Source organism: Carassius gibelio, chromosome B1 (genome assembly GCF_023724105.1).
Source record: "Carassius gibelio isolate Cgi1373 ecotype wild population from Czech Republic chromosome B1, carGib1.2-hapl.c, whole genome shotgun sequence".
In the NCBI taxonomy this organism is placed as follows: Eukaryota; Metazoa; Chordata; class Actinopteri; order Cypriniformes; family Cyprinidae; genus Carassius; species Carassius gibelio.
The window spans coordinates 18,833,182-18,843,664 of NC_068396.1; the positions used below are offsets into that span (position 1 = coordinate 18,833,182).

General features: G+C 36.6%; 1 protein-coding gene across 1 annotated transcript in view; it reads left to right on the plus strand.

Annotated features, from left to right (window-relative positions):
* Nucleotides 1–5,918, plus strand: part of nalf1a (NALCN channel auxiliary factor 1a) — a 75,974-nt gene extending 70,056 nt beyond the window's left edge. The window contains exon 3 of the mRNA XM_052547107.1: nt 1,356–5,918. Within this exon, the coding sequence (XP_052403067.1) occupies nt 1,356–1,636 (281 nt within the window). The 3' untranslated portion in view covers nt 1,637–5,918. The remainder of the gene's footprint in view (nt 1–1,355) is intronic.
* The last annotated feature ends 4,565 nt before the right edge of the window (nt 5,919–10,483 follow it).

Here is a 10,483-nt window from a genome sequence, read left to right on the forward strand (position 1 = left end):
TGCTGAAACCGTCCTAAATATAACCATCCTAAAACCCGTCAATACATGTTGATATTGTTGACATATGGTTGCTATGTATAAACAATCATCATATACAGTATATTATTATCAAACAATTTTACCTATGATTTTTGATGTTATAAATACATATATTCAACTAGAGAATGCATAGCCTCTATAAAAATTATATATGGCCTTATAAGCAACATCACTAATAACAACATTTATAGGCAATATCACTAAATTCTCATGCAATAGGGCAATATTACATGTGTCACATTTCTGTATGCTGCATAAAAATCTGGTGAGCACTTCATGTACATCACCTCTCTCTTATACTCATCACTAATCAATAATAATATTGTAATCAATTAATAGTTTAAAGATAATAATAATATTAATAATAATCAACATTATTTACATCACTTAGCAGATTGTTTTTAAATGAGGAAAAGCTATTCATCATAGAGGTGCCAACAATATTAGCAGTGAAATAATTTTTGAAGTTGAATTTTGAGGTTGAACCAAAGACAAAAGCATGCAAATAGTTGATGTACTTCACTCACTAGCTTTTTCTCAAGTGTGAGCATCTTGGCCTTAAAATTACTTATTTGGAACTTATTTCATCAACTCTAATTACTTATGAGCTGACTATTTATTTCTGCTTATATTCAGCTTTAATTTGCATATGATGCCACAGGAATGTCAGTGCCATGAAACGCAATTAATAAGCACACAGAAGCATCTTTGTATTTAACACTGCAGGCTTATACTTTTCTTTAATTCATGATGAAACAACCAAATGCTTTTCAGAGCATATACAAACACTTCACATGAAAAAAAAAAAAAAAAAAAAAACTTGCACAAACCAAACACAATGCCTTTAATAAGCATTTTAATGGACAGACTTTTTAATGCAAATAATTTTAATCATAAGATTTAGTGAATATTCAGTTTATACAAATATCTTTGTGTTTAAAGTTATAAGTTTAGGGCAACACCAGCTAACGAAAATATGTATGTCCAATTTATTTAATATTCTAAAACATCCTTTTTTTCCTTGTTTTTAAGAAGATTAGCAAAAACAATAAGAGAATGTTGAATGAGGGAACATTACTTTTGTATGTTCTTTGAACTTCTTGAAACCATTTAATAAAATGTAAGACTAACATCCAAATAAAAATATTTCAGAAAAAAAAAAAATCCAAAAGTGATGTATAAATAATCATTTTGTCCCAACATTTTGGGCATGTTATTAAAGACCAGATAACTTTGAACAATGGTTCATAACTTCGAGAAAATCTTTACAGACTGTTTTTTATAAACACTGATGTGTGTTTTTGCATATACCCCAGGGTTCAAGCCAGACATCAACCAAGAGTCAGAGTGCTGTGATGTGCGGTGGGACCAGAAATCCAACAACCGCTCCCGTGGCACTTTAAAAAGAACTCACCCTTCCTGCCAGCACACATCCGTGACCTCCTCGGGGGCTCCGCGGCTCGGGCAGGGCCGGCTGAAACTTTGCTTGCTGGTCCTAGTTCTTCTCCACACTGTGGCTGCCATGACGGCCAATCAGAACTCGACCTGTCTGACCGCCATATTTCCACTGGACGACAACGCCACCAGAGAAGAGTGATTGGATGATGCTGGGCTGGACAACTCTAGCATATCCGCATGCTCCAACACATCTAGCTTTGAGCTTGTCAGTTGTGTGTACTGACCAGCTATAAGTGAGGCTAACAGTCTCAACCAGAGAACACTTAACCACACTTGTCATCAGCACCTTGTGGGGTTTGGGGAAAACAGTGAACAGGACACAGGACAAAAGATAAGCATAATATGAGGAGTCAGAACATGCCCCCATGGAGACTTCTCACTCTCTTCTGGAACACACATTGACACACACAAGCAAAATGTCATTTCACTTTGCACTAGGAGATTATCTAACTTTTCCCTTTTAGTTTCAGCTGTTATTTTCACTTCAAGATGGTTTCGACTTCTGTTCAGTGGTTTCAGAGCAACCTGGAAAGTGACTTGAGGTTCCATGGTCCTGTCAAATTCTCTCTTTATATGTTGCGTGCCAGTATTTTGAGAACGAGTGTCACGCCACAAAGTCATTAACAGCATTCAGACAGGATACAGGCTACATATTCAAGTCTCTCTTCATAAATTTTGAATAGGATGTTTTTAAATTAGATGCACTCAAAGCCTCAAAATCGAAGCAGCAGTTGGCATCAGTTAGTGAATTCAGTTTTTCTACTCCACCTTCTAAGAAACAGATACAACCACCTTGCATTATATTAGAGAATGATGATTATTCCCCTGGCTGTATGAGCTGTATGAGTTTGCTGCAGTTTGAATTAACCACTATGAGATAGTTCTGTTTATTCCAAGATCTTCATCTCCATTTCATGTACACGACTTACTATGATTTATACACCCTCAGAAAACAACAACAACAAAAGTACATTATCACATGTTGTACAAGCTGTCACTGTACCCTTTCATAAAGTGAAGTACTTATATGTATCTTTAAGATACTTCTATTAACCTATTAGGGGTAAATAAGGTACAAAGGTGTACCTTTTGAAGGGTTACGGTAATAGTGACAGCTTTTGTACCTTTTTTTTTTACTTTTCTGAGAGTGTATAGTGTGTAGACTCCAGAGTTTAAAGACCCCATTTGTGTTGGTACTCATTTAAATACAAATATAGTCTACAACAGGTCAAAATAATCTAATGAACAGGGATTTGGCACACAACTGTAAAGGGGGAGGATGATAAGTATTTTCATAAATGACACTAGTTTATTATGCACTTTATTCTTTTAATAATGTGCTAAACCCTTCAGCCTTTCTGCATTAATTGCATCTTAGATGTTCCGTGAAAGCATCCGTTTTTCAGAATGGGGTCCTCATGTAATTCTTAGCATCAACAATGTTTATATCTTTACTCATTGCATGAAAATTTGAATGCATACATTTAAAACACTTGTATGTGAAGCTGGTTTAACTAAGGTTAACTACAACAGGTCATGAGTGAATGGAATTGAAATAGCTGAACAGAATGTGCTGCTCCATCATAATCATACACAATTACACTGTAATTTTACCATCATTTCCCTGTCAGAAATAACTATCTATTGTGTAAAGGGCTTAGCAAATAGTAGTGTGTGGAGAAGGAGTTAAGGGCTTATTCTACATTTCTCCTTCAGTGTGGTTGTTGTCTTCAGTGTCTGAGTGTAATGGCTAATCGGGATTATGTGTTGTTTTGCCTTTGTCAGGACCTTATTTTCTGACTATCCTTGTATACACCTGTGCATTCAACACTTTCCTTTGGTCATTATTTTCTTGTTGTGTTTATAGAGTAAATTCACTAATGCTTAATGAATTCTTGTAAAGTTAAATTCAAATTACTTAAGAGCAGAGATGCACAGAGTGACTGCTGACAATGGCCCAGGTGTATACTTCTTAGGGGAAACTACCAGTAAATGCCCCTTTTGGAATACTTTTTATAGATAATCTATATACTTTTCATCGACTGTAATAAAAATAATTACACTAATTCATTTAAAATATTTACACTTCACAAAACAGGAAACTAAAAATTGCAGATTCTCTAAAGTAACACAGAGATGTCTTGTTAATTAATGCAAAGCAACACACAAGCACTATTTTATGTACAGGTCTCCTGGTTCTTTGTTTTTGAGCCATTGTCCAAAAACATACATTCTGTAGGTCTCTGCTTTAGAGTAAATTTAACTGTGCAAGTGATTAAATGTTCTTGGTTTTATGCTAAAACTTCTGTCAGTGATTTTAAGTTGTTTTTGAGAACATGTGTCTGTTTATTCCACATCATTTTGTCCATTAGTGTTTTCACTGTCTTCATTTCTTAATTTTTCACCATCAAATTCTGTACAGTGCTAACTTAAAGGATGTCCATTTTCTCAGATGACTTTGTTAAATTGTAATGGAAAACATTGGAAACATTGTGCCTTCATTTCTTGTAATAGATATATATTTAACGAACAAAGAACAGCATGCCAAAGTCTTGCATAACATTTTTCTTTCCTTATATTCTTTATTTTTATTTCTTTATTTAATCACACTATTCAGCTGAGTGATGAAAACATGAGCACCATCGATTTTAAAGGCTCATCTTGTCACGATCTGTAGCTGGAGTGCTTGTGAGATCTGCTAGAGGGCAGCCCATCCTGTACCTTTTACTATACAACCCAGACTCCATTTTTCATAATCCTTCACCCGGATTCGTCACCTCGTCAGTCTCACACCATAAGAAAAACACACAAGAGCTCACATCGCTGGTGATCGAATGTTTTCCGAGTTTCCTGTGTGTTCCCTGTTTTACACGTTTCTAGTTTTATCTTGCCTTAGTGTTTTTGACCCTGGACTGTTTCTTTGATTCTGATTGTTTGCTGTTTGCCTTCACCATTGCCCGTTATCTGGATTACTCTTTTTCCTCTGCCTTGGGTATAACTGTTTGCTGCTACTGGAACCTGCCTGTATGACTATGCCTTATTGAATAAAGCCTGCATTGGACTCTGTCCTAGACCAATTTGGAAAACATTCAAACATTCAATCACCAGGGATATGAGCTTGTGTGTGTGCTATTCCTATGGTGTGAGAATAGTGAGGTGAGGAGAGACAGATTATTGCAATTGATGATAAGTCCGGGCAAAGAATTATGGGATATGGAGTCCAGGGCGTATGGTCAAAGGTACAGGATGGGGTGCCCTCTAGCAGAACTCGCAGGCACTACAGCTAGAGATTGTGACACATCTAGACTTTCCCAGTATAATATTAACGCAACACAAATATCTATTACACTAGGTGAAGGCAACACTAACTCGTATTCTTTACACTGTTATGGAAAGGCAACACACAGCAACAGAGTTATGACTGAAACGGGGTCTACTACGATAGAAGATATGAGTTTGGCTATTCAAAAAAATCATATAAAACAGAGATTGGATTGATATCAAATAAGTTACAATAAAATACTAACAAATTGAGCCATTTTCAGTCTCAATGTTGCTGTATTTATTGTGTTTTGTCTTTACATAGGATATTTAATTGAAGATATCAGACTATGAATGAACACAGATTGTGAAGAGACTATGAAAATGTATGAATGTCCAACTTGGAAGAGCTGCATAGAACATATTGTAGTCCATCTGATGCTTTAGGGCATTAGTTAATTACCAACCTGTTTCATGCTGACTTTAGGATCAGAGATTTCCTTTTTTAGTTATCCTAAATTAATTCTCTGTTACTATACTGTATTTCCATTGTAAAGTCAAAGACTGCTCATATATAATCTAACAATGAATCTGGCCTCACTGTATAAGATCCCGTTTATCTTCCAGAATCTGTCAGTATTTCCCAGATATCTCTCTTGTTCCCATGGATTTAATTCCATAGTGTCATAAGTCACATAATTGATCCTCATCCCATCTTTGTCGAAATCTGGTAATTATTATATAAATTGTAAGATTTATTTGAATATAGCCTGTCCTCTTTGAGGTTTTTCCTGTGCTTTTGTTGTTTCTGTTGTTCAGACACTTTTGTTTGTCATGTTTATCAAGATTTTAATCACTGTTGACTACTTGTCAAAAAGTATGATTTTCACAGTGAATGCTCTCCTCCTCTGGAAAGGTTGCAACTGGAACCTGCGCTTTACAAGCATATAAATGGACAGACATACAGTATATAGAAATAACAGTTATTATTACCGTGTCATATTGTCATACAATAGATGCTTTAGTTCAACAATTTTCTTTTATTTTTTTTACACAAAGACTTTGATTAATATTTATAAATCAGTCTCACTGGTCATGACCTTTTTTGAAGTTAAGATGAAAATACAGCTAAATTTATTAAAGTTCTGTTCTAAGGGAAAATAAATAGAGATATAAACTATTATAAAACTGCTGTCTGTGTGTTTTTTTTAAGATGATCTGCAACTAAAAAGAGAAAGTATGCAAATGCTTTGGTGTAACATCACTAAATTCGTTTTGTATAATCAACTTATCTAGGATTCTAGCTCACTGCCTTAAAGGCATAGTTCACCCAAAAATGAAAATTGGCAGTTCCAGAAATTTGCTGAAAATTAGCCACACATACTCTTGTTAACATACTCAGGACTGTTTCCGTAAGGCAGTGGATTCCAGTTAATAATATTTCTTGCACAGTCCGATCATGTTGCTTCATAATACCTCAAAGTAGGCCAACATTGTCATTTACATTAATTTTGTGTTGCCTGTATATGCTTTTTTGACTTTCAGATTGAATACAGATGTGGAATTGGTATGAATTGTCTAGAAACATGTTGATAACATAGCTAACATGTTTTAGCTGTTGCTAGTATCTGTGAGAATGTTACTACCATGGTTTACATGAAGAGTTTGGTTCAAAATTGTGATAAATGCCATTTAAAAAATAAAATAAAATGGAGTTTCCGCCAAAATCCGTATTTTATCTGGTCGGTACTGAAAAGTCAATTTTTTATTTTATGCAAAATGTGATATTCGTCAGTTATTGGGTCATGTTTTCTTCCTTTTTTTTCCAAACCGTGATAAACGGCCATTCACCCTTCTTTGCAGAATGCGATATACAGTATCTGCTCAACCAATCACAGACCACCATTCCACGTACTCTAAACAGTAACAAACAATCACAGAGCACCATACACTCTAGATAGTTAATGGCGACGCTTTGAATACACCCGGCATCCTAGTTTTCCTCATCTACTTTGTACTTTGTGATCAACAAACAAGGGCTGCACGATAAATGGCATGCAATTGTCATGCACATCTCTTCAGTAAAGCCAGTTCTGTGATTAATAGTACCGGTAAATCTCCATGTGCTTTCAGATGATGAATGCATTTAATACACAGAGCCGTGGATTACTGTCAATGCTATGCTATATTGCACTCATTAGATTAGACACATTTGAAGATGAACTCAATTATTGCATAGCTTGTCAGGGTTTTTATTTTATTTATGCCATTTATGATTTGTTAAAACAGTACATAGCACTAGTCAACTAAATGAATGTAAAATGGCAAAGATGAATGCACTTTTGGAAGTTTGGTAGTCATTTTAGAATTCCTGTGGTCTAATGTGATGTTGTTCATGTTCTTGTTCATGATGAAATTTTATTTTATTACTGTAATTAATTTATAGCAATAACAAGATGACCTGCTGAATTCATTGGAAGCGATGACTGATGAATGTATTTTTAGTCCAGTGCCTGTATATTAGATTAATACTGAGAAAGTTCAGAGTCTGTCATTTGGGGATAAACTTACTATTGTGATGCGTATCCCAAGCTCTCATCAGCATTGCCCTGGAAATGGAGCAGACACACCTGCACCTGCTCATTAAGGGCTGAGCGGTCACACCTGCAGCCCTTTAAGTACGGGCTTTAGAAGCTGCGCCGACGAACACAACGGTATGAGATGTCTCCAAAAGACAGCAGCGTGTGACCGCCAGCCCTCCCCAGACATGGACTTCACGGACACACACAGCACTGCGCACCGAGAGAGAGAGAAGGCGAGAAGAAGGCCGAGCACTGAGCACCGGAAACCCCTCAGGTTGGCTATTCCCCCTTCACAGTTGTCAATAAAAATCCACCCTTCAGGGAACTCACCTTGATCCTCGTGTCATGTACTTCTTCACCCTGTCACACTATGTTGGGAAAAATAACTTTCATATTGATTCAATGGATTTATTGTTTTTTTTGGGGGGGGGGGGTTATAAAATGTTATATTAAATCTTTGAAAATCAAAATCTGGATTTGAATTTTTAATGTTATTATAACCTAAAAATTCAGTGTGAAAGTTTGAAACAGAAACTAGTGCTTTTCATCTTGCCACTTTCTTGGTAAAGAAAACACCATTTTTAATCCAATTTATCAAATTTATCACATTTTTACTCAAATGGATTTATAGCGTTTTGTAACCAAACTCTTCACATGTTTTTACTATAGTGTTAGTGTATTTTGGCATGTTCAACATTTAATAGCATGAATTAGGATGTATTTATCATGGTTACCACTAGTGCTGCATGATAAATCGCATGCCATTACCATGCGCATCTTGTCAGTAAAGCCAGTACTGTGATTAGCAGTAAATCTTCATCACCTTCTTTCAAATGGAGCAACATTTAATACACAGAGCCATAGATCACTGACGATTCATCTGCGATTATGAACGCGATATTGTGTAGCTTGTCAGTGATCAATGGCTCTGTGTCCCAGACCTTTACAGAACATTAGAACATTGATGGGTCAAGTGGCCCCAAACATACAAGGTGTATATGGCTCCAATTTGATTGAATATACCGATGCTATTTTGGAAGCAACTGCCAATAGTGAAGCTGAACAGTAACCTCCAGACAATGATTGCCATCATCTTTAGACTATCATCTGAGAGATTTATTCTGGAGGAGAAGGGTTGCAACTCCAGGATTAGTTACAAGCATCCCTGGAGGACGTGCAGGCCAGCAAGATGGTTCAGATGTGGCAACTGGCAGCCTGGACAAGATGGGAACAAGTAGTACAGTGCAAAGTCACTTGGGCTAGCTCTGGAAATCTAAACTCCACTAAATAAAATGCTTAATCCACACTGTCTACACATACTATAATGCTTTTCCAACTTTTTCTGCTGAGGGAAGACAGAGTCACCAGCTTTCCCTCTGTGCCTGATGAGAGGGACTCTGTAACAGATCCTATCCAAATGTCAAAGAGCCCTGTGAGGGGAGCTATCGTTGGCATCATGAGAAAGTTCTGAAGTCCATCGCAGACACCATCTCTAGTGGGATCACCCACTGCAAGTGTATGTAAGGGAAACAGGTCAATTTAGCTCAAAGGGAATCATTTAAGATTTTAAAGGGAATTTGAACAGAATCACTGTTTCAGGGCTGATCACTAAGACACCCTGCAATTTACTGAACAAGCCGTTTAACATCAAATCTGCGCTGGACATTAATATCCAAAGTATAGTGAAAACACTATCAATTAGCACAGTAACAAGATCAGCAGTTTAAGACATCAACTTGTAAGCACAAAAACACCAGATACTTCTCTTTTCAATATGAATAAGGCTTTATTAGATAAATCTAAGACATATAAAAGCAATTTATATAATTCACACAAGTTGCAGGAAGATCGAAAGTTAGGGAAGAATGAGTTTAAGAGAATGGAACTGTGGAATCCCAAGTTTACAGCACTACGTAAAATTGCATAGACACGAACAACCATCAATCACTTAATTAGCCCTTGCACTGAGTTCCTTAATGAGGTTAAAATTATATTAGATACACCAGTAAAGGTCACAGTCTGGAGGTAAAGTTATTTGCGTCTCCTGTGTAAAGGGAGTCCCCTTTGTTGTCGTTGAAAGGGGGTTTCCTGATGTCGCTGATTGGCCGGAAGTTCAGTAGTCGCTGAAGTGACGTCTTGGAAAGCCAGTGTTTGGGCGTTGGCTGACGATGCAGAGTTGTGTGCTGGTTAAAGTTGAATGGGCAGTCGAGGTCAGACTCGGAGACCGGCGTTACAAAACTTAACTCAGAACAAGAAACTCTCAAATGGAAAAGAAAAGAAATTTGACGAGACTAGGTGGTGTTTCTTCTCATCGTGGCTAAATAGCAGCAGGCATGCAGGCCGAATGACACTGGAACCGTGCTCAAAGAAGGCTAAAAGTAATGACTAAAAGCATGGCTAGTAGCAAAGCTAAAAGCTAAGAGCATAGCTAAAAACTAAAAGCTAAAGCAGACATGACTGATATCAAAAGCTAAACGCAAGCTAAAAGCATACTAAAAGCAATATTTTATGGTGTGCTAAGTATTTAAACTGTCCTGTTGGCCACACCTCAAATGTTGTCTTGACCAATCAGATATTGTCTTGGCTCGGGGTTGTCATAAATCATATGTTATCTTATCAAGCATGTGGTCCGAATTTTCCCGCTCTTGAAGGATATAATTTTGGACATGATTCCTATAACATCAATATGATACATTTGACAAATAACTGATGGTCAGGACTGTTTCAAGCAAGCAGATTCAATCACAAACATACCAAACATGATTATGAATCCTTAAGCTATCCCATAGTTATTAAAAGACATACACAATAAGTGATTATAAACATTATAGTCAAATGTGTGGGTTACATATAAATGAATATGGAGTGAAGCGATGGACTGATATTCATTTAAGTCTTTTTGAGTTCATTTTGGTCCATATATATGTAGAAAAGAAAGTTTCTGTGCCATTATCTGACATACTGTAGGGATGTTTTGTGGAGACCAGAGGTTAAAAGGCACCCTTTAGGAATTTCAGTCTGGTTCTGCTAGGTGGGGGAAGTGTTTAAGGATATTGTATATAACTCTCATGGGTTTACATGTGATGTCTGGCGTTTCATCTCAATTACTTGTCCCAAATTTGACAATCTCCTCTCCAAATTGA